Source organism: Ostrea edulis, chromosome 2 (assembly GCF_947568905.1).
Source record: "Ostrea edulis chromosome 2, xbOstEdul1.1, whole genome shotgun sequence".
NCBI lineage: Eukaryota > Metazoa > Mollusca > Bivalvia > Ostreida > Ostreidae > Ostrea > Ostrea edulis.
In genome coordinates, this window is record NC_079165.1 from 24,611,507 (window position 1) to 24,637,957 (window position 26,451).

At 34.3% G+C, this 26,451-nt stretch overlaps 2 protein-coding genes across 2 annotated transcripts; both read left to right on the top strand.

The window, feature by feature from the left end:
- Positions 1-1,612: 1,612 nt before the first annotated feature.
- On the top strand, positions 1,613-13,623 carry LOC125679821 (tripartite motif-containing protein 45-like). The gene is made up of 4 exons (XM_056156467.1): positions 1,613-1,816; positions 2,634-3,400; positions 3,819-3,912; positions 12,220-13,623. Exons 2-4 carry the CDS (start codon positions 2,646-2,648, stop codon positions 12,577-12,579), a joined length of 1,209 nt encoding a protein of 402 aa, XP_056012442.1. The 5' UTR covers positions 1,613-1,816; positions 2,634-2,645; the 3' UTR covers positions 12,580-13,623.
- A 387-nt stretch (positions 13,624-14,010) lies between these two features.
- On the top strand, positions 14,011-26,089 carry LOC125679552 (heat shock 70 kDa protein 12A-like). The gene is made up of 5 exons (XM_048918862.2): positions 14,011-14,152; positions 20,042-20,350; positions 21,407-21,625; positions 21,795-21,954; positions 23,884-26,089. Exons 2-5 carry the CDS (start codon positions 20,057-20,059, stop codon positions 24,942-24,944), a joined length of 1,734 nt encoding a protein of 577 aa, XP_048774819.2. The 5' UTR covers positions 14,011-14,152; positions 20,042-20,056; the 3' UTR covers positions 24,945-26,089.
- The last annotated feature ends 362 nt before the right edge of the window (positions 26,090-26,451 follow it).

Here is a 26,451-nt window from a genome sequence, read left to right on the forward strand (position 1 = left end):
ACTGTCTATGATGTCAAAAAGTCTAGTCTTTAATTTATCGTGAGGAATGGTCGTGTATAGTGTTAAAAAGTCATAGGTTTTAATGCTATTGATTTGGGGAAAATTCTGTGATTTCAAGTTTACTAAAAGTTCTTTAGAATTTTTTAGAATCCACATTTGATAATAGATGAAATATTTTTCCGCGTTAATGTATAGTTTTGACATATATATTGCAAATGTACGCACATTCACATAAAGAAAAGGCATTATATATGTATTTATCTAAAGCTTTTAAAATGATTTACTACTGTACGATATGTTTAGTGTAATTTTAAGCACTGCATGGTGTTTCAAAAACGTGATTTCATTTCTTCTCGATGTCCTATAAATTAGTATTGAAGATGTACGTGTTACCTGTCGACGCTACCTGCACAGGTAAATCGAAGACACTGATGTGAAGTGAAGCGTAGCAAAACTCGTCCCCTTATATACCATGCAAACCCTGATACATATAACAATAGAATATCCAACTAATTATTATGGCAGATTAGTAGAGAAATATGGCGGACATTTAGAATTATACCATATTTATTAATTCATGTCATCTTTAATATCAAATATTTACAAAATGTAAGGATAGCTCATAAACAGCTAGCAGTTACAATAATATTTATACTGCTTAACAAGGATAACCAGTCAAAACGAGTCGAGGAAATTCGATATATTGCCGATTCAAAATAGGAAAACTGGTGCGTGTCATCCATAAAACTCAGTATATATCTTCGCCAGCAACCCAATGCAACCCATCAATAGTAGAAAAAACGAAGTGACACGGTTAGATTTGATTTAACACACGTGCAAAATATGGGAGTTGACGAATCACCTACTTACTTGAAAACAAAGGGATAAGACTATATCAAACAAGCGTGTCACATGAAAAACCAAGTATTATACATTTCCTAAGGTCTGTCTCTGGCAACTAATGACATAAAATAAGAAGTGACCCAGCTAATTAAGCCATGATACGCTCATTTACATACATTCCATTACTTATCATTGAGTCCGCCATAGTGGATTTTGATCAGTGGAAGAATCCATTCGACAGCGGATGCCTGGCCTTCATTCTTTGAACATGGGAAGGCCTCGGGTACCAGGCTAATCGCAAGTTGGAGGGAAACCGGAACAATGTCTTCACAGTGCAGATTAGTTACATTAAAAATTAAAGTGACTCGAAATACGAAAACAAAGAATATTATATTACAGAAAAGGAGAATTGAATATTTGGAAATTTCTCTATATTATACTACTTTCGATTATTGTTTTAACTTGAAAAGTTAAAACCTGTACATTTGCTTTACATCTGATACGTACTATCGGACTTTCCAACAGAGAATTGTGTTTATATTGTATCAGATACCTATATTGTCATTTGTTTGTTCATTTGAATTTGTGTTGAGAGTGAAAGGAGTAAGTGTGCATATTTTATTAATATCATTTATTTATTTAATTAATAAATATGTTATTGTTTATTCTACAACTTATCGTTAGTCTTTGCTCAAACTGACAAAACTCCTCCCCCCCCCAAAAAAAAAAACCCTCAAAAAACTCATTACACAAACATATGCAGTAAATCATTTCGGGTTACGGTCCTTTTAAGAACTCTTCTGTAAATTGGGCATGAATATAATTGCGCCAGGATATTACTTTCAGAGAAGAATACTTCAGTTTTACCTTTAAAGTCATTTTAAAATATGCTACGTCTGTAGAAGATGACAATATGAATGATGTAATGGACAGGACTTCATTCCCAAAACAGCAGAAATAAGAGATTAAAAAGGCAAAAATGTCTTTTGAACAAACCGAAAGTTGAATTTCTTTCTTACGTACAGTTTTTATCAGTTAAATCTAATTAAAGTTAATAGCAGCTAATTATAAAGATCGACATACTTTTAAATGATATCCTGTAACAGAGGAATCGAGGCGTGAATCTCCATTCTTCTGCCTTGCGCTTTGAGCTGTATAATGTTTTACATTAGTGGTGATTATAGACATGATAATGTCTTACATCGAGTTACCAAACATTGCAAAATAAGCTGTTTTGTAGAATGTACAAAGGATATGTATTGTTTCAACAATTCAAATATTTTTATTCGTGTTTACGGTAATTCTATACTCGCATTATTATCTGATAGATGTCTAGATACTTTAGAAAATGTATTTATTTTATTCATTAGAGTTAAAACTAATATTAACATATAAAATATTTAGGTTGTCACACTTTTTAAGATGCGAGACACACATACAGAATCATATCAACGTTCGAAAATTGCAATTTTCCTTAAACAGCATCATCATAATTTCACAAAAATTATTTATAACGAGATAACAATTTCATGAAACTATTTCTTTACAAAAATATACAAAATATCTGGGGAAATATAAAATAGATTTATTGCATTGCAGACTAGCTTTAGAAATTAATGAAAACAGAATTATTGCCCTTGAATTAAATTTTTGAAATTAATAATTGATTATTCACATATAACTTGGACTTTGTTATAAAAACTTAAGATAAGCAGATGAACTTTATATCATACGAGCATTATTATAGCTTTAAGTGTTATATATTGTTGGTCCGGATTTTATATATTCAGGTCTCCGAAATCATGTCAACAAGTCAGGATATCATAGTGTGTGAAGTTTGTGAGATTGAACCTCTTCAGCATTTCTGCAATCAGTGTGAAGTTCGTCTGTGCAACAACTGTGTCATTCCACATCTGGGTTCTGAATCTGTAGAAGGACACACCATTGTTCGTTATAAATACAGAGATGCTCGGAATGTTAAACCAAGACAGTGCTCAACACATCCAACCGAAAACAAAACGCTATTTTGCAAGAACTGTGATGTCCAAATATGTACCAAGGGATATTTAGAACACTTGGAACACGAAGTTACGGATCTAAAACAGTTTATACATTCGAAATATGTAGATATTGACAAAGATATTGACTTTTTGAGGACAACCGTTCAACCAAATTTTGAATCTGGTATTAAAAAACTTAAACGAATTTATGAAAAAGCCAGCGCAATATATGATCAAGAACGTCAAAGGATGATGGATGCTGAGAAGGACTTACAAGACAAAGTCACGGAGGCTATGAAAACTTTGCTGGATGAAATGGAAACCAGAAGAAATGAAACTTTGAGAAGATTGACAGATTTGAAAACAGATATCGAGGCAAATCTGCAAACTCTTGATCATTTCATCGATAAATGTGAAGCTGCAAAGACATCTGTTGAAGACATTCTAACAATTAAGTTTGATGAAGGTCTATTGGATATGGATCACTCGGTTGAGCTGGAATTTCCACAATATGCTTCTCCAAACAAATGGACTGTTGACGTCGGGGCATTCAAAAGGTAAAATTCTGCATCTCTGAAGTTGATATTGATTCCACGCACAAGTACTCTGAAGTTGAAATAAAAAAATATGCAGGAGTTCCTCATTGACAATATCTTCATGAATTTTGGTGATCAGGTCTTTCAACAGATTGTTGGAATTCCCATTGGCACGAATTGTGCTCATTTGTTAGCTGTGATATGAAACACGTCAGACAGTATTTGACAAATGACAGATTGTATTTTGTGAATTAGATCGAGGTTTAAATTTATGTCAAGATCGTTTCATCAGGCCATGCATGAAGTTCCCTTGGACTATTTAATCGTTTTATGAAAGACAATACAATTTAGCTTAGTGAACAATTCTTCGATACAATAATATTTCAAGGGAGAGAATAAAAAACCCAATAAAGAATATTTCATGGTGTATATTTTACAGTATACTTACACGTCGGATGATATTTAAGGTAGATGTGGGAAAGGATATTCAGTTACCTGTGTCAGGCAGAGTTATGCTGGAGAAACACAGCACGGTAAGAGTATTTTTACCATTGCTATGTAATAATGTAAACTCTGTTTGCAAGGAATATTTGGGATACAAACATCAATACACTTAATTTGGATCTCATTAACATCATCCCAAAGCGAGACACTGGCATAAATAGCCTTAGTTGGAAAATAATCAAAGCAAACATGGGGAAAATATGCTTAATAAATATTCTGAAGATATACCATGATACTATTCCTTCTATGGTTTCCAATTTCAATAAAGAGATAGATAAATTTAAACAGTAAGGAGATGGAAATTATGGGTAAAGACAGTCATTGTCAGAGATGAAGAGACCTGATGTTAATTCGCATAAGTTATATGTTTATGATTTTTGCTTATGATTAGGTATCCATTAAGTTTATATCAGAACAGGTTATTCCGTTTACCTAATCAAGGCGGATGTGACCGGTTAACAGGGGATGCTTGCTCCTCCTGGCATCTGACCCTCCACCTTTGGTATATCCAGGGATCCATGTTTGCCCAACTCTCTATTTTGTATTAATTGTGGGAGTTGACCACTATTCGTTGTCTTCACCTTTCATACAGAACGGAATATTTCTTTCTGTATACATGAGAAATTGCACGTAGAGCAGCGAAATTTTGAATGGCTTTTAATTTCTTATACTCGAATACATAAAAACTGCCTGTTCCACACGAGTTCGTGTAACCCTTTATAATCACACAATCCAATCAAAAACCTTGTACTATTAATATCTCCCAGAACATCAGATATAGAAATTAACACATGTTTTATAATTTATAAACATACAATACCCACCATCAATAATTATACATATAAGATTTATACACATTTTGGCATGAAATGTATTCAATATAACGATAAAGAGCTGAATTCACTATGTACAGTATAACTTTCAATTTATCTCAGTAAAATAATCAGTTAAGGGTACAACTTCAATATATACGAAACAATAATGGACATTCAATTTTTGTCATAGTAAGTTAAATTGTGATATTGATTTATCTAAGTGAAAAATCAAAGGATCTTATAAAAGTATACATCAAATACACAATAATATGTATTAGGCCCTAGTAATTAATTTGAAACGCATCATATTTCTTTTAAGATAATTAAAAAATTCGGAAAATCAAATAGTTTTAACAAAAAAATAAGGATATAAAAAGTTAAAGCTGTATGATCCGATGTTCATGTATTATTTTTGTATATAATTACTTTAAAGCAAAGTTCTTAACTTTCCCTTCATTACATGCTTGAAAACATCTGAATGTAAATGAAAACAGTGATAATATTATTTAGAAAGTAAATATGTTGTGGTACAAAAATAAATCATCCCATAAATTATACAGTGTTAGACGTCTATAAATAGACCCACACACGCCAGGGGAATCCCAACATGATGTATTAACTCATACGCAACTGTCTACTTTAAAGGCTGAAAGAGCGTAAACAACGAATTACTAAAAGGTTTTTGATATTTTTATTTCTATTAAACTTATAGCACGGTACTGTTGTAACGTTTGCCCAACTATCTATTTTGTATTGCTTGTAGGAGTTATGAGATTGATCACTGTTCGTTATCTTCACTTAGCTTTACACAAACAAGACCACCGATGATCTGAAAGTTTGAACTGGTCACGTGACTGTCACTTGAAATGGCAGAGTGACGCGTTTATTTGTAAACATCGATTTAAAATGGATAATAAAATAGCTTGTGAACGCTTCTCCTATATGGCTTATCCAATAGACTGAAATTTTGTACAATACTTCAATGCGAATTGCAGATGTGCATATTGTAGAAACAGGAGGATCCTATTGTTTTCTTCAGATGTGCATGTTGTAGGGAGAGGGGGGGGGTGTAATTGTCTTCGTTTAAATTATAGTGGATCTGAGATTTGGAGGGTGTAAAATAGTTTGTGAATACTTCTCCTATGTGGTTATTGGGGGTTCATAATGCCTATATACATTAAGGGGAGGAGGTTACATTTTTAGCACTTCCAATTTGGGGTGCTGGGTAGACATTAGTTTTTCATAAAAACAATGCAATCTCTAGTTTTTATTTTTATTTTTTGGACAATAGTCTTCAGAATATATACAGAGTATAGAATGAATGATACATTGTAATAGCATGCTTAAACATAACTACATAATCAGAAATAGGGGAAAATTAAGAATTTGGGGTGGAAATTGGTACTTAAAAAATAGGATAGTTTAGATTCTAGATGAAGAAATGCTAAAAAAAAAAACCTGTGAATAATTGAATATTGTTTTTGTTAACACTGTAATTAAAAGTTATTCATATACCTACACTTTAACTTCCTGTAAAATATGAAGGGATGAAGCTAACCATGATTTTGACGTAGGTGTCCTTAAAGTTATATATAGATTGATGTGTCCACTTGTATACATAGTATATTCAATGGTGACCAGTGACTCCACTTAGTCAGTGACATCTTCAACCTTGTTCTACATAATCATTCGGACATATGGTACTGTATAGCTGATTTGACAATGGTATCAATAATATTGTTAAATTATGTTTGAAAGATTTACGTTTTTGTACCTAAAGGTCATGTATAGTAGGAAACGACACTTTTATATGTTGAAATGCATCTTCACAAGTCAAGGGTTATAGATTCCTCAGATACATGATCATATATAGACTGACTTATTCTCTCTCTCTCTCTCTCTCTCTCTCTCTCTCTCTCTCTCTCATCCAAGCGATATAATTACTTGTGGGAAGGGGTGGAGTCTTTCACTATTACATGTATCAACGCTCATACTTCGCTAAATACATTTTTGAATAACCTTCAAGCTTAAAATCTTTTCATCAACTACTGTTAAAGATAATGGAGGTGGGGTTCTTTATTTATGTATAATTCCTTTGCATTTCAAAATATAAAAAAAAAGTCCATTGTAAAAAGCAGGGAGCGGGGGGGGGGGGGGTTAATTCTTCGTGACTGTTTTGGAATACATTGATAGAAATAATGTGATAGAAACTGTATTCGATTTTGAACCTCCTATTGGAAGAATTTTCATGACTATTTGACAATTTTGAAAAGAAATCATTTATTGGAATATATATAGATAGATAGATAGATAGATAGATAGATAGATATAACACGACTTCAGACAAAACGTTTAGCTCTACAATTCGTCTTCCTTCAAACCACAAGGTTAGGTCTAACGACAACATGGGCTGCTACTTCCTTTACAAGTTCAACAGCACTTCCAAGGCCATAGTAGCTAGTGCTCTTGCCTCGATCGTTTCCATTCTATTCATCAAGGTATTCATGTCTTGCATACGTTTTGACTTTTGCAACTTTTCTTTTTTCGCACGTCTGCCCCTCGCATACATTCTGACGTCTGTATTATTGTTTACATTAAAGGCATAGGGTCTAAGATATCTTATTGGTGAAATTTTGTATGTTATAAAAAGGTGGCGAAAATTAAGATCATAACTAGAAAATCACACAAAGTTCTTCAGAATGTTCACAAGCACATTGGATACGATAGTAATTACAAAATAATTCCAAAATAATGCCCTGTTCTCATTTGCCTAAACTGGTACCCTGTTGAATTCGCATCTCTTATGTTTGTGTGTAGTCACCAATCAGCGGGGTAGCAGTTTAAAATATTGTTCTCCAGACAAAATTTTTATAAAGGGCAAAAACGTCAAAATGACTTCAATTTCAAAGTGATGCAGCTTTAGATAACTCATAATATATACTACAAATTTGTTTTTGGAGCTCTTTTTGCAAAATATTGTGATGTCATTTTTGAGATAAAAGACCCTATGCCTTTAATGGCCACAATTTCCACAGCAGTATTAAGTTACCCGAACTTCGTGAAAATGATAGAGAGATAAAGCGTACTTAAAATTGAACATGAAAATGCATGGGAAAATCAAACATTCCTAGCATCGGTAATAATTCACCGAAAGGGGGTATTTTTTCTATCATAACTGCACCAGAATAGTTCGGAGAAATACATGTACATGTTTTCTGTCGTAGTTTCACACGAAATATTAAAAAAAAAAAAAAAACAATTCTCATCTTTCACTTGCGCCGAGTCATTCTTTACATACGATTTAATTTTTCTTTTCTAAAGTTTTAGGTAATGCACATTGCATACATGTACATGTAGGAGTAATTCGGTTGACTTATATAATATCAAAACAAGAAATATATGTTGAAGATTTTGGGAAGTGTAAAAACTAAATATTTATTTAAAAGGCGTTCCAAAGAGTCCCTATGTTTAAAAGCGCCCGAAAGGTACAACGCGAAGGATGCAAAAATTCAGAGAAATTGCGATCAAATCCTTAGATGAACGAACTAAGTGAAAGGAATTATTAATCATACGAAGTAACTATTCATTGGTTGATTGATTGCGGTTTTACGCCGTTCTGGTAATGTTTAAGACATTTTACGGTGGTTAACTTATGAACACTAATTGAAATATATGTGGTTGTGAATGTTTGAGTTTCACTGACGGCCCCCAATGAGCCTACTCGTTTTATTGGAATCTCAATAATGCACCTAGTCTTATATAAGATTTCAACTTAATTCGCAATACCAGTCAAGAGCAGCCTATACACAGTTTACGCTTATCCTATCGATCGATACCAAACTACGTTTATCCGATCAATCGATGTACTTCGCCTCGGCTAAATATGATTTCTCTTTCGTGACGTTACACGTGAGCATTTCTGATCTTGGCTTTTTTCGGAAAGTCAAGTGGTACAAATTCTTTTATTTGAATAAAAAGATCTCTAAATGGGATGCATTTTTCACAAATCAGCGCAAGTTATTTCCCCCTTAATACAGGGGGCGCACAACAGTTGCGGTCCTCAGTTCACAATACCAATACAAGGATTTATTATATTTTATTGTACTTGTAAGTAAGTGTCAGTTAAGGGACTATATCCTGTAATTAATAAAATTAATGCGACTGCAAAATAATTTAGTCAATGGTTTATTTATTTGTCCATTGTATGATTTTTTCGCAGGAACAAAGGGAGTTGGGGTTGAAAACTCCTGTAAGTTTATGTCATCCGACATCTTTTTCATTCACTGATTATAACTATTTTCAACATTCATCAAATTTAGTTTAAATTTAAATCTATTGAAAAATATGTAAATTTAGTGGGGATGTTGTCAGACATTGAACTTTTGAACACAATAAACGTTGTAAATTCAGTTGTCATTTTAAATTATTTTGATCGCTGGGCGCATGCGCCAGCGATTATCATATGTAGAAGGGTAGTCAAAATTCCTCCAATCAACGACACCTATCGTCAAATTTATAAAGTATGCAGAACAAATAGTGTAAGGAAGGATAATTCTGGGTAGAGATTAAAAATGTCCCTATGTATTAGCGTGTCTGTCAAAATACCAATGCAGTATCATATTTTTCTTTAAAGTACATAGAATATTCTTATGCTGCAATGTCAAGCAAATGTTTTGTGACACGTTTTGAAACGGGTAGTGTAGGATATAAAAACCGCGTGGGTTGGAAGAGATCGCGCGGTTTGGAAGTTTGTAAACAATCATCGAGTGTTGCTAAAATTCGGAATGGAAAATGGAACGGAACGTAACATACTGTATGCATGGTTTACATTATGGGGTGATCAACATTTTGTAAAATCAAAAGGCTTATTGTATTATGAACAAGGGCAGCAGAAATGTCATTGAAAACGGGAAGTCGTCCTTATGTTCCACCGTTTCATATACTTCATAAGTTATATATATGTACTAAAAATGCGTATTCTTGTACGTATTTTAACATCACAATGACTTATTGTTTGAGCAAACGCTTCTGTATACTATCCATTTCCCCGGATTTGACATTTTCTGAAACCCTCCCCCTCTTCGATTTTGACAGTATATTGTTTCACAAATATAAAAACCCGAAGAAAAAAAGACTGAAAAAGAAATAACTTTTCAATTCTTATTACGTTTTCTCTGGTACTCACCTTTAAAAATGATTTTATAAGCCTATCCGATTAATAAGAGGTTTTCACTCCTGAAAACAACATTGAAAAGGTAAGATTACAATTGCTCTGTTCTTCAGCTGTTGGTTTTGCTCTCTTTTTTCTTGTGAAAAGTGATCGCCATTTGATAACATATTCTTTCTATTCTCTGCCCATTAGTATTGCTGTCACAGTGAGCAATTACAATATTTTTGTGAAACACTTTCTCACTTTTATGCATTTACCTAATCTTAATCAATTTACGGTGCAGAATATTTCAAGAAGAAATGTTTTACCGCTTGTAAATATAATTCCTTAAATTTTGATTTGATATTGATGTAATTAATGTATTTGCCCGATTTCAGAGAGAGAGAGAGAGAGAGAGAGAGAGAGAGAGAGAGAGAGGTTAGGAATGCTATAAGGCAAATATATAGGAATTTATCAATTGAATTAGAATTGTTTTCGAAATTATTTGAGAACGTTCTTGAGATTGTCGAGAAATACAATTAGATTTGATTGAGATGATATGATGAGACATATTTCTAACATTTCATAGGATGAATTAAAATTCTTTTGGGATAATTTGATAACAGTTATGAGATTATTGAGATATACACTTCTGATAATGTTTTGTAACTTTGTCCTTATGGCGGATACCATCATTTCACCTCATGATTTTTAATGTTCCTCTGAGTGGTATTGTGAGGCAACTTTGTGTTAAGGAGAAAACAAATACTTTTCTTCTTAGATGTCATTTGATAAAAAGTAGTATCTTTTACATGTCAAAACAAGTTTGCAATTTATTCTAGCAAACGTTTTATGCATAATATGTATAAGACTGCAAAATGCGGTTATTCCATTCATTTAAGTCCCATTACGTTATAAGTCGAACAACGATATAAATTGTTATAAAATATTTTCATTCGTCCATTTCATGAAACATATTTCATAAGAAAATCCCCATCTTAAATACTAGTATAGCATGCATTTATATTTGCTTAGAAAAGTGTTCCAAACTTTCAATATTTTATTCTATCCTTTAATGCAGCAAATTATTGAAAATGTTGTTTTGATAGGTTAATAGTACTATTGTAATTTGTATATCCATACAGCATCATTACAAGCCAAGCCTAGTGCTTCTCAGTACCTTCAGTACGTCTGTTTAAAGTGTTCTTTTATTTGTTAGCTAATCCATAAAACCATATGCCGACGATAAAGAAAAGTACAAAATAATATGATATCAACAACTTAATCCTCTGGTTCTGAACCCCCACCCCTTTGTAAATGTTCTAGATCCGCGCCTGGACAATGTTAATTACATTGTGCAATTTAGTAAATCGTAGGAACGATTCTTTAGGCTGCCTGATCTGCATATGTCGTGTGTGATAGCTAATCTTTTAATTATTTTCAAATTTGCTATAAAGCATCTTTGGGACAAGGGGACGTGATTGTAAATTCCAGGACCTTTGCAACACAGATGTTTTAAGGGCGGAACAAAAATTGTCAAGCATCTTCTCTAACACAGTATATTTACATACTCCGTTTACCTGATCAAGGATGTTTACTCTTCCAATCACCTGATCCCACCTCTGGTATACCCAGGGGTCAGTGTTTGCCCAACTCTTAATTTTGTATTCCTTATAGGAATATTGAGATCGATCATTGTTCGTTATCTTCATATTTTTATCTTTACGAAAAACTGACTAAACTAGTCGTGTAGAGGCCTCTACCAAAATTGTAAATTTTATGATCCCAGGGGTAGATGTTCTGGCATCAGGGCGGAGTCAAACTTGGCAAATAATATATATATATACATATATTTCTATATTTCTTTTGAAATATGTTTCATGAAATGGACGAATGAAAATATTTTATAACAATTTATATCGTTGTTCGACTTATAACGTAATGAGGCAATCAACATATTTATTCAGCCTTTGAATGTAACATCTGTATGTACATTGTACATGTATACACTATAAATGCAGTTGGTCACATTGTCAAAATCTTATCAAGCATTTATACTTTGCTATCTCATTAAAATCGGTTCCTTAATCCGCTCTTTTTAGGAAAGGATTTGACTTGAGGAGCTGAGTGTAATCAGATTAATCAAGTGTGTATTATAGATGTTAAAAAATGATTACTTGTTTCTTTTATTTGTAACTGATATGGAACAACATTGATAGTTTTAAATTTTACAGAATGTCAAGAAATAATGTTACAACTGCATCACATGGTCTTGACCCCAGTGTATGACAATACAATAGGGCATGTCTCTGTTGTCTGGTGTTGTTTAAAGCTAAACATTAACAAATGTAGATATCTCATTCTATTTTTAGTCTACGGGTAAAAATGGTACTCCAACGTTGTCGAACACGAAGGACTACATAAGTAAAGTTATTCAAGAGTTTGAGAAAGACCCGCTATATCCTAAGACGTTGAAGGAATATGAGGACCTTCTGATGGACAAGGAGTACATATGTCTGCAACCAGTAACTCCATTTAAAGAAGAGAGCGTGACTGCCGAACAGAGAGAATATAAACCAAATCTGGCCAAAATTCTCCTGCTTGCAAATAAACAGAAGTTTGTAAATGCAGGGATAGCTTGGTTGTCTTATGTTTATTTGATTGGCAAACACAAACTAGCAGTAAGTCAACAGTTTTGTACATTACTTCCTTTCTTGTGTATTAAACATTAAAATGAGATTTAAAATTATTTTAATGGATCATCTATATTAATTATCCCCACCCCGGTTATAATGCCACCCCTGCTTATTACCTGAAAATCCTAAAGAACAGGTTAAAACCACTGTTACAATGCCAATTCAGCATAATGTTATATGCCACTGCTTTTCAACAACGAATGATCAGATTTGATAGGGTTTACCCTCGATAAGAATGGCAATTACCTAACACCCATCAATAATCACACCTGCACTTTTAGACCAGTGCAGTGAGGTATTACAAGATGGACAAGATACATGTATTCAGTACATGTAATCAAATGATTGCTGAAAAAAGTCCATGTTTAAACAGAATGTAGCCCAAATAAATGTATATATTTATATGTATGTCATTTAACTATCTTATGTGGTCATGGAACTGTACTGTGTGTTGGTGCCGTTTTTCTGTGTGGATTGACAGTAAGTCTCTTTTTTATATAATTTTCTCTGTGTGGATATTCTGTATATATGCAAAATCACGTATATTCTTCTTATTCATTAGATCAATGTTATTATAGAGTTAAGATGTATTTGTATATGTAGAAATCCCGACTATAACCCGATCATGAACAATTATAAGTGACCTCTGATGTGTACTCGTTGAGGCGATTCACTAAACCCATGCACTTGTTCTTTCTACTTGTAAATGTGAGTGTTCCTGTACTACAAGTAACATTAAAATCTAGTTCTACATGTATCAGCGTATCACACCTGAATGAGACATAAGAAAGTTCCGTAAAACATATTACATCTACGGGATCCCAAATGGTGACATAAAGAAGTATTGTAGAATATGTGCAAGTTTCCTTACCATATGTGCGCATCGTAATGTGAACCTATGAACGTTCTACTTAAACTGGTCTGGGTTTATGTGAAATAGACTGTGTATCAAAGGAAAGTATAGATTGTTGTGTTGCCATATAATATGTATTTTGAGTACGTGTGTTAGTGAGTGTATAGTGTGTGAATGCTGTTTGTGTAAAGTCAAGTGGATTTTTATGAATAAAGCTATTTCTCGTTTGTGTTTCTTTTTCACATGTCAAGGTTCAGTTTGAAAACGAGGAGAGTTTCTTATCTCGAATCAAAATTGTGACATAGGTATATGTTTAAATTCCTTTAGCACATTCAGCTGAAGATTCTTAAATTTCCTTGCATGAAACTCCTAAGCAACATGCTCATCAATAAGATAAACACGACTTTGGGGCTGCTTGATTCTTTTCAATCTTTTATGAAATGTTTGTATGCAACACATAGCTTTATAAACTTGGTTATTGTATTTTACACAGTCCACATTATTACTAATTGAAATCCCCATTCCCATTTAAAACTTAACCTCGGGGAATCCCTCATTGCCCCTCATTGCCATGTTTAGAGTGAATAATCTGTATTACTTCCGGGATTCCCCAGTGTCATTTGAAGTGCAAGTAGCTTTGTAAGAGAAGTTGTACGTTTGAGGTCATATGGATAACCAAGGTTGCTGTATAAGTATCTATGGCCATACCGGACATACTGGGATGTTCATAGCGGTTTAATTGACTCTTCCGTGAAGGTACGATGACTTTTCTATTCCTAATTGGGTCATCTTTCATGTGAGCCATGTATATTATTGGGTTGTCTATTAGCTGATTAGTACACCAAATCAGGTCATTTCAGGAGGTATGTGTAGGATTGAACTCCACTGAGAGTCTACAGAAGATCATGCACGTCTGAAATTGGTATACACTGAAACACTTTCAATGAAAATCGATTGAAATTAACTTTTATATATGTGTATGATTTTTGATCGTCAACAGTTAAGTAATATCGCAACCAATGTGAAGATGAAATGTAATGTGCATGTGTTCTCCTTTCGTTATCTTCAAGTTTTCCCATAAGGTACAGGCTGTGTGATCTGATAAAATCAATATGAATCACCCTGGAAGGTTCCGGATTAGATAAGATAACTTATGACTCAAAGTGGCAACCGCATACTGACAATGCATCCAAACAATCGATTTACATACTATAATTGTGGTACTGAATGGACTAGAACTTCCCTTGCATGTTGGAGATGTCTACTTATGTTTCATATTTCCATTTTCCTTTCGATCATGTAAATATTATTCTACAACATGGTGTCATTATTACCGGAACCGTTAACAATAGAAAATAAGTCAAAACTGACAAACAATGGGAAGACCAAGACAGATTATGTGACATGATATATGTTTCTTCAATCCGTTCATTTCCGCTATATTCATCATAATCTCATTGGTCTACATTAATCCAAAAGTACCTTCGTAATTTTTGTTGGACAATACAATTTTTATACAAGAACCATTCATGAAAGGAATTCTTTAAAAGCATGTTATGGTTGTTGGTAACAATGAAAAAGTAAAAACATGAAATCTCAGTGAATTGGGTCTATGTATGTTTGTCGATAGTTTTCCTGTATGACTCTGTGCATTTGCATTTTTAACGTGCGTTATTTCAAATGGGGTTACCTACTGCATGTACCATGTAATAATATGACCATGAATCACCGGTAAGTTTGATAGTTTTCGTTCAGAGTATTGTCAACTACTTCTAACAAATATCCAGTACCGTGAGATAGGAGAGTGTATGTAAGGGATACAAGACTCCGATGATCTATTATGTCAGATACGGGACTGGCACGAGCCGCGTAGCGGCGAGTGATCCGCCCCGTATCTGACATAATAGACCATCGGAGTCTTGTATCTTAAAACATTGTTCTATCTAAAACAGTATTTCTCATAATATTGGCCTGCTCTTAATAATACTGGACTATGTTCAGTACAGTATGAAAAATAAAGTGCTGTCAAGACAAAGAACTGACGTCACAACAATGTTTTAAATGTAGCAGACAATAACAGATTCAATACATTGACAGTAACGTTTATTTTTATCCATATGAATTCGACAGATCGAGTGGGTAGCAGGTCGGATACCCGGGTTAAAAATAAGTGATCTTTGACACCGTGTTGCTTTCTTATAGGCCGCCAGGAGATGGGCGATTATATGTTATGGTTTTAGAAAGACGTCCGTGTTTTGCTGCGGGCTACGATATGAATGCAAGGTGAAGATAACGAACAGTGATCAATCTCATAACTCCTATAAGCAATACAAAATAGATAGTTGGTCAAACACGGACCCCTGGACACACCAGAGGTGGGATCAGGTGCCTAGGAGGAGTAAGCATCCCCTGTTGACCGGTCACACCCGCCGTGAGCCCTATATCTTGATCAGGTAAACCGAGTTATAGTTATATATATATATATATATATATATATATATATATATATATATATACATATTCAGTTTCTCTTTATTATGCGCTGTATTTTATTCACTTCACCTATATTTATACCTTACTTTTTAAAAAATCAATATTCAATAAAATTTAAATGACTCTTTAGGGTATTTAAAAAAGAATTAAAGACAAAAATTGATTCAATGGGATTTTATCTAATGCAATGGGATATCAACTGTGAACAATACCCTTAGCCTGCCTGAATGAACTATACATAAATAGTTGCGGATCAATTTGACGTTGGGTTAATAAGTTTTCTTGTTGTTACAATGTTAGGAGAATACAAAGTTGTGAGGCGTCGAACGGTCTGTTTGTTTGTGGTTATAAGTGGCGATATACCAGCTATCTATCGGTTTTGAATTTAATCAGAGTCAGGTTTAGAAGTTTTTTGTTTGTCGTCGTCGCCGCTTATCGAACAGGACGGCGACGATGATCAAGAACAGGCAAAACATACAAGAACCTTATCACTTGGTTTGAAAACTCTGTTCCTGGCATCTTTGTCTTACCAAACTTTCGTTGTGGTTTGAGAACTCTTGAGATGTTCTTGTGCCAAATTGCAAGCATTGTAAAGTCTCCCTTTGATATTAGACACAACGTCTATAAAGTTAAAAGCATTAATCTCAATCACCAAGTTTCCCTTTAAAAAATCAAAGGACCTCCAACTGTATGGCCAAACACTAATTCCAAGGGACTGAATCCAAGAGGCTCAGAGACTCCTGAACTGCTTCTCGCGTATATTTTTCCGGATTGGATAATTTTTTTCCGGATCCTTTTTAAATATTTTTTTATTAACCTTCATATTCACAATATTTTTACAAAAGCAAACAATAGCATATACATACATATATATTTATACTTATACACACACATGTACATACAGACATGAATACATATACATGTACACATGTACACATAATAGATTATTTTCAGTTATATAAACGATTCATAATTAATATTATATATATATATATATATATATATATATATATATATATATATATATTTCTAAATGTTGTACACGTATATGGCTGTGGTTTTTTTGTAAGGTCATTTATTTTTGTTAAGCTTAAACCGTTTACTGATCAACTAACTGATCAAATAACTCTTTTCTTATCATAAATACAAGTAGAAAGCAATCCTACACCATATGAATCAAACCGAAGCAAACACTTCGACGAAAAATCGCTTTTAATTAAAAATCAGCATGCAACAAACATATTGCGAGATAGCATTTCAAGAACTGAGAGAACAGCATTAAAATTATTACTATTGATGATAGTATCATACGGCGGGTGTGACCGGTCAACAGGGGATGCTTATTCCTCCTAGGCATCTGATCCCACCTCTGGTATATCCAGGGGTCCGTATTTGCCCAACTCTCTATTTTGTATTGCTGATAGGAGTTATAAGATTGATCCCTGTTCTTTATCGTCACTTTTCATTAGGAAAGAGGCTGACAAAGGCGGTTCAATTATTATTATTGATAAAGACCACTACAAGGAAACGGTCCTAGAACAATTAGATGATATAAACTTCTATCAAGAACTAGCTTCAAATGAAGATGATAAAACTATGTCTAGGATAAGGAAGTATATATCAAAATTCTTTGACAATTTAACGGAAAAAGAAGCAAATTCTTTAAAAACTAGTCATTTTTATGGACTACCAAATATCCAGACGTCGAAACAAATTCAAAATAGAATGCATAAAATCTGTGAACCATAGATCAAATTACCGCACCCAACGGACTTTAAAAAGCGCCAAATCGTAGCTGGTCCTTTTAGTTCAACACAAAGACTTACATGTAGTAATATCCTAGATATTATACTTAAACCCATCTGCAAAATAGACCCAAGTTATATTCGGGACAGCATGGGTTACTTAAAACACATTCCAAAAATCATGGAAGAAAATGCTAAACTGGTGAGTTTTTATGCCACTAGTTTATATGCAAATACTTACGCACACTCTGGTAATAGTAGTTATTTTCTTCCCGTGTATTCCAATCGAGATTTTCCAGGGAATCTATCCTGGAAGAAATCAAATTAGTTTTAGAAAATAATGATTTCTTTTTAAAACAAATACTTTCTTCAAAGAATAGGAACAGCCATGGGGACAAAAGTCGCACCATGTACGCAACTTTAATTCGGTACTCTCTTGAGGAGAAACTATTGACAGAATGCAAAAAAAAATTGGAGAAGAATTTGTCCTGTATATTGAGAGGAACTGGAACCGATATTTGTATGATTGCTTTATTTTTTTGACCAAATCATTACAAGCGAACTACGACATTTCCACAACATGATGAGTTGCCTACATAATAACATATACTTTACAATGGACATCACTGAAAATAAATTATCATTTTTAGACAGACTGGTTGTAAAGGAGGAGATGGAAGCTATAACAGATATCTACCACAAGAGAACAGATTCCCATCAATATTTGATTTTAACTCCTACCATCCATCTCACACCAAACAAAATATCCCTTTTAACATGGCCCACAATCATAAAAGATTAGGAACGTAGAAATACAATAATTTCTTAACCTACTATATTTCTGTGGAGACAAAAATATCCACGACAATTAATTGAAACAGCTATACAAAAGGCTAAAGAAACACCCATCACAGAATTACGACCACCATGACGAAACCAGCAAAAAGTCATTTTGTTCTTACACACAATCCGAGAAATCACATGTTTAAAAAAAACAAAGGTTCCTTCCAATTCTTCAACAATCAGAAATATTAAATGACCTCATTCAGCCCAGGAACATACTCCACAACAGGCGTCAACCACCAGATCCTAAAGACCGAAATAAAATACCGTGCAGTTTCTTCACAGATCACTGGATGTGGGCGGAGCTCATCTATGGTCATTGTTATTTACCTGGCCAAGAGATCAGGGTGCTGTGTATACTTTTGATGTACACATGAAGGGTCTCAGGGCTTTCTGCAGTGTTTCTGTGGTCATAGTGTTTGTATAATGGTTGTATCCCTATGGCTAAATGACACAGTCTACCCAACACCCTTGTTCTCTCTTTTACTCTCAGTCATTGGCTCAATGAATAATTTCTTTTATAAATATAGAACTATCATAAATTGATAATATAAATTATTTCTATAAGTTACAAGTTTTAGAAATTAATGGGCAAATTATTGTTTGATTTCTGATTGTGTAATTTATAATACATGTATATAGAGGGGGGGATTAGAATTATATTAAAATTGCCTTGTTCAGGGGTCTTTTTAAAAACAATTGAATTATGAGAAAATAGCAGTTGTGGACAGGTCAATGCTATCAAAACTCTAGAATACAGGACTTCCTCAAGATCTAAAAAATGCCAGCAGGTACTGGTCGTTATTGTTATCAAAACACCTCTCTGGGGTCCCTCCAGATCACAGTCGCTACAGATGTCACTCCACCTGAGATCTATTGTTAAATGTTTGATTGACAGACGGCTAACAATTTGGGGGTGTTAACTTAAAGTTGGGTCTTTAAAACCAACAGTCTTCTAATGCGAGGAACGACGATGTGGTACTTGTCAATTAATACAAACCGGTCACTCCATAACTTTAAAAAACGGAATGAACTTTACTGTAAATTCAGCTGAGACGTGAGAAAATTATTTGGACAAACATGAACTAGAATTGGCTGACCGTATTTGTGTGCATAAACAACAAATCAGAGAACAACGCCGTTTTGATTCGTGTTGTAATTATAAAGGCAGAACCTATATTTTTCCATTTTATTTCCTAAAACTGTTTCAGCCGAAAATAAACTGTTGATATCTTTACATCGCTTTGTTTATCATGTATATTTTACATAGAATGTCTCCCTTAATGTAGAGGAATAAGAGGCGCTTAAAACTTATACCCTGGAGTTTTGATATTCTACACTGTTCGTTATCATCACCTTTCATGTGTACATTCACGTGCCTTACAGTGTTGTAGGATGTTCTTACCTCACAATCATGACTTCACCACGTAATGTATTGTGTTTAACTATGACTACATAACATCACGAGAATGACTATATGTCATAGTTGTATTATTTCATCATACATGAATACTTACTTTAGATAAAGTTTATTTCATCATAAACATACTTTGTCATTTCACAGTAAAAATAAATCAGAATGGAATCCATACCCCATCTATTCGTGGCCGCCATCGACCTCGGGACCACGTATTCTGGAGTCGGGTTTTCTTCCAGAAATTCCTTCACTAAAGACCCTACAAACGTCTCGCTGAAGAGCTGGCATGGTACTATGGTAACAAGTAAGGCCCCCACTGCCGTGTTATTTCATCATCAAAAGTTTTCTAGCTTTGGTTATGAAGCTGAGGAGAAATACACCGAACTTCTGCTGGATGGTGAAGCTGAAGGCTGGAACTTCTTCACCAAATTTAAAATGACCCTCTACGAACAACAAGTAAGTGTATTAGAATATGATATAGTATGTTGACGTCGCAACCGTTAGGGCGAGTGTAGCTATATATATGTGTGTGAGAATCCAGAAGATTATCTCAAAAGACTGGATTCAATTCCAGGCAATTCTTACAACATATATTAAAGACTAGCACTTAGCAAATGTATAGAAATATAGACTGAAGTTTGCTACATGGCAGACGTTCTTCGTTTTGCATTTTTCTACTTTTCCCTTTTTGTTAGCGATATACTGGGATCCAGCTGATCATGATCACTGGATATAAGGCTGGCACGCAGTTATGTATTTCCATAGACATAAAGTAAATTATGTCATAATAAGTAAAGCTGATTTTCATCTTGTGTGTGAAGGGAAATTACAATAAGCAAGAATAACCCACCATGCCTTAGTAATAATTTAGCATGCATACACAAAAGGTAACAATCAACCACGTTACTTTACTGTCACCATGTTTTGCATCATCGGGTATACTAAGGAAATCAAACTTAAAATCGATGCAAGCCTTTTTCATATGCGGAAAAGCTATTTTCCGCGGCACAAGCCATACCTCATTCAGACCCCACCACTTCACTACTGGTATTATGACGTCAAAACAAAGACTCTGGCGTCCCTTCTATAATGTTCTCCCGGTTATTAAAGACATCAGGTTTCGTTATAAATACATGGAACTACTCAATCAAATGAATATGACACGCATCATTCTACAGGGGATCATAAAACGATTGTGATTTTGAGATAATCAACTTAAATTCATAATTTCAGGTTAGCGAATTGTGACAATAAGATAAAAGAGAATGGTCAATAGTACCATTGGAGTTTCTTTTTTCGACGACAAAACCTCATGGAATGTACACTCGAATTTTCTCTGTTTTAACTGTTAAAGCTCGCTGACCTGCGTTTGACATTATAATAATTTAACTTGTTGAGGTACATTTGGATAAACGTACAGACATAGAATACATGTATCGTCACTTGTATAATATGTACTGTTCCATCATCATTAAAGTACTGTGAATCAGCTGATGACTTAACATTTTGTAGACTTCATTGGACGCTTTGGAGCTGGAATCTGAAAATGGTAATAAGATGTCAGCTTTAACAGTTTTCTCTGCAGCCATAAGATATTTGTGGGAGCAGATAATGAACGAAATCGTCAAACAAGTTTCCTATGTAACCCGTGAAGACATAAAGTGGGTGATCACTGTACCCGCCATATGGACTCAGCCTGCAAAATCATTCATGAGAAAAGCGGCTTTTATAGTAAGTATTCTGTACATGATGTTAGTACATTATTTTGTGTTGGACTACATTTATCACCTGTTGTCAAAATCAATATGCTAACAATGGCCTAATAATCGGTATCTCTTTCTAAAACTTTTCTGTTGAATTTTTTTATGGTTACATTCATCAACAATATATGTAAATTTAGGCAGGTTTGGACTCCAAGATGCTCACAATAGCACTTGAACCGGAAGTAGCGGCCATATTCCTCAAACACTTGCCGTTAGAAAAAAAGATGTTTGGGGAAATTGGAGACACATTCAGGGCTTTTTCACCCGGATCAAAGTATATCATTGTTGACGTAGGAGGTTTGTACAAATATCAAATAACAAAGCTTGATCCTTTCTACTTGTTCCCACCTCAGGGGGTCAGAGCTCGTTCATTTTGCAAAGACTGTTATTTTATATTAACTAGATGAAAGGTGAAGATAACGGACAGTGATCAATCTCATAACTCCTATAAGCAATACAAATAGAGAGTTGGGCAAAGACGGACCCCTTGATATACCAAAGGTGGGATCAGGTGCCTAGGAGGAGTAAACATTCACTGTCGAACGGTCACACTCACCATGAGGCCTATATCTTAATCGCGTAAACGGAGCTATCGGTAGTCAAAATCTGTGTGAAATAAGTCAGACAGCAATTGATCCAATGATAGGTTGTATTGGCAAACTAGATCATTATAACAACCATAGAATTTCCGCAAAGCTGACTTTAAACGAAACTGTTGAATCCCCTGTAACTTCAACTTGTTTTTCAGTAGCTAGCATTGATTTAACGATTGATCATACGCAGAACGAGCTCGATGCTTGAGAGCATATTTTGCGTATGATGAATTTTCAAAGCAAAGCATGCTACCGACAAATAAACTGACATTACATGTATTACTTTTCAAATCAGCCTTTTGCAAATTTCATGGTCCTTATACTAATCTAATTTACAAATGCTGTCTTTCATTCGATCAAATTCCGTCTGATTTATTTCATACCGATTGATAGTTAGTCCTTGACATGCTAGTTCTGAATTCAAATTGCCCCTTTTACCTGATCAAGACAAAGGTTTCACGACAAGTGTGATCGTTCAACAGGGAATGTTTAATTATCCTCGGTACCTAATCCAACCTCTAGCAGTTCCAGAGGTCCGTGTTTGCTCTACTCTAAATTTGGCATTCCTTATATGATTTATGAGATTGATCGTTATTCGTTATATTCACTTTTCCATACAAAAACAAGATATTCCACACAAATAGATAAATTCAGTGGAAGCATAATCGCAAATCTGTCATCATTGTATTAGTTTGGATTTGGCAAACACTACATTAATGATTAATTCACACCAAATCCAGACACAGCTACTAAATTAGTTCTGACTTATTCAGGCGAAATATTATTGATAATCCTTTGTCTTCTTGTAGGAAACAAGATCACTTTGCTCTACATCAACAGTAGTAATCTATGTAAAGAGTAATTAATATATGAAAAAGATGAAGATAACGAACAGTGATCAATCTCACAAGTCCTGTAGAAAATAGGAAAACGAAAACATGGTGAACACTAGCTTCTTAAAACACTCGCGGTGTAAAAAGTAACATTTCTTCGACCGTCAAATTAGGCTTGATGTAAATATTAAAGATACACAACTATTACTTTGGAAATGAAAATGTGTCATTAAAGCTGCAAAATAACATATTGATGCAGTATGCCTCTTAATGAATGAATTTCGTCGATTCAAATAGTTAGCAATCTTCTTCATTACTTGTAGAATACGTGTGTTGTTTTATTTTGTGTAATAATTATTTGCATGACAATATTATTTCATATTTAGAAATACTATCTAAAACTATTACATTGGAAGCTGTCAGATGTTTTAATTCCAATCCTTTCGAATATTTGTCAGTCGACTATGTTCAAAACAAAGAGGAAAACCCATACCAAAACCCGAACATCTTCCCTGTATCAAGATTAGTTCTTTAAGTTCCCATTATACATTTATAAAGCATATTGCAAGTACAATTATATTCAAGACTGTGTGTATCAGAATATGATCCAATTTCGCTATAAAATACACAGGTATAACATCCATTTTTACCCGTTACCTGAAATGCATTATAAGTGAAGTTTACTGTAAGCAAAATACAAGTACATGCATGTTCAAAATCATGTGTATTAGAACATTACAAAAGGTTTTGTAAAACGGTTTATTTATAATGTATCATGTGTTTATATATCTAATTTGAAGGAGGGACAATGGATATAACAACCCACGAGGTTCTTGAAGATGGGAGTGTTAAAGAGTTGATACAATCATCCGGAGGAGATTGGGGAGGAACCAACGTTGACGACAACATCATGGAATTTTTTGAGGACCTTCTGGGAAGTAAGACCATGTCGACACTGAGAACTGACCATCAGCTGGACTTTCTAGAACTTAAACGCAACATTGAAACAGCCAAATTAAGTATAAGCACTCAATACAAGAGGAAAATGACTATCATCATTCCAGCTGTTCTTCGCGATTTGTTCAAGAAACATCACGATGGGATGGAATTGACATCTGTGAAAAGCGCTAAACTTAGAGAAGGAAAAACAGTAGACATATCATTGAGCAGTGGTAAACTGAAATTAGATTATGAAATTGCTTGCTCTTTCTTTGAGAGTGTAATAAATTCCATATGTAGCCATTTAAAGCATATTTTCCAGCAGTGCTCAGAATTCCGTGTTGACATTATGATTATGGTTGGTGGTTTCGCCAATTCGTCTATTTTAAGTCGGGGAGTTCTAAATGAATTTCCAGATAAATATGTGATTGTTCCTGAGCATGCTGGTTGGTCGGTACTGAAGGGAGCAGTTATTTTCGGTCATGATCCGCAGCTGATCAAAGAAAGGCGAAGCAGATACACGTATGGTGTGAAATGTAAACAACTATTCAAAGATTCCATACATGATCCTGCAAAACGATTGGAGGAAAATGGCAAGGTATTCTGTCGGGATCTTTTTAGCAAGCATGTCAAAATTAATGAGCTCATCACTGTAGGAGAATATCAGACGAAGAAAAAGTATCGCATTTCTCAAGACGCAACGTCAAAACTAGAATTATATGCTTCGCGAGATCCTGATCCAAAATACGTTTCGGATGAAGGTTGCTTCAAGATTGGAGAGCTGAAATTAAGTAGTCCAGACTTAGAAGTCGGAAGTAAATCTTGTGTTCAATTGTCCTTCAGTCAAACTGAAATCGAGGCTAAAATGGTCCATTTAAAAACAGGTGAAACTACTGTATTGTACCTCGAGACAAATTTCTGAGGAACTGAATTTTAATTTATGCAGAGAAATTCCACGTATCGGTTATCTCCATCAAGCGCCGATTTTAGCATTAACCAGCGTGCAAGTTTTTTAAAATTAATTTCTGTGGAATTTTCTAAATTATCTACCATTATTTAATGCAACCTGTTTATAGTGATCAGCGGTCAATCCGGTATTCAGTCACATTTCCGTCAATCACAAACATGCATCAGGTGTTCTATGTCACGGGTATCTATAGCCATTAATGGTAAATAAATAAAAAAGAAATATCAGCTGTTAAAAAACTACAAATGCATGAGAGGTGAAAATAACGAACAGTGGTCAATCTCATAGCTCCTATAAAGGATACCAAATAGAGACGTCGGCAAACACGGACCCCTGGATATACCAGAGACGGGACCAGGTGCCTAGGAGTAGTAAGCATTCCCTGTCGACCGGTCACACCCGCCATGAGCCTTATATCTGGATCAGGTAAACGGAGTTATCCGTAGTAAGAACGACCTAACAATCGGAATGAAACACGTCAAGCAGCAATTGACCCAATGATAGGTTGTATTGGCAAATTAGATTGTTATAACGACCATAGAATTTGCGAAATGCTGATTTCAAACGAGACTGTTGAAACCTCTGCACCATCAATTTGTTCGTCAGTAGCCTGCCTCGATTTAAAAGCTGATTATACACAGAACAAGATCTTGCGTATCGAATCAGTTGAGAGATATAAACACCATATGCAGGTGATAATGGAATACTGCTACATAAATATGGAAAGTTGACGATAGAGAAGCCGAAATCATCCCGTTTACCACGAGGTTGAGTTATTAGTTTGCTGTTAATATCTATTTTCTATACAATATCTAAGTATGAAGCAGAAGTGGACGACTCTGTGGTGTCTTTTATTTCGAGTTCACAAGGATATACCGAATTGACATACATTCTGCGTCAATGAAAACTAACACCAGATATTCAAACATTTCATGAAGTTCTTCTCGGTAACATAGTACATGTGGCTGTTTCGTTTAATTTACTATGAATTACCAATGCATGCTAGAAAATATTTTTTTAAATTATCCACTATTGATATTCATTATCATTTTTATTATCTTTACTATAGAATATACTCAATTATTAAAATATTTATATTGTATTGTCTTTTATCATTACAATTGATGTCAAGTTTTGGATTTTATTCTACAATAAAGCTGACTTATTCTTGTCCCCATCCTCACCACAGAAAACAGGAACTTATTTACACTACACAGAGATCTTGTTATAAATCCTGTGATGATTAGGTTGAACCTGTATGTAGAAAGTCATGAATTCCATGTATCAAAAGTATTGTAAGCATAAGCATTTAATGATATATCTGATTTTTCAATCTGGGATTTTAGGAGTGGACTCTTCTATTAGCCATCATCGTGCAACGTAAACTATAATTGCACAGAAAAGCGCAAACCAAGGACTAACATATATTTTAGTCATACACCAAATACTAAAACTATTTTGC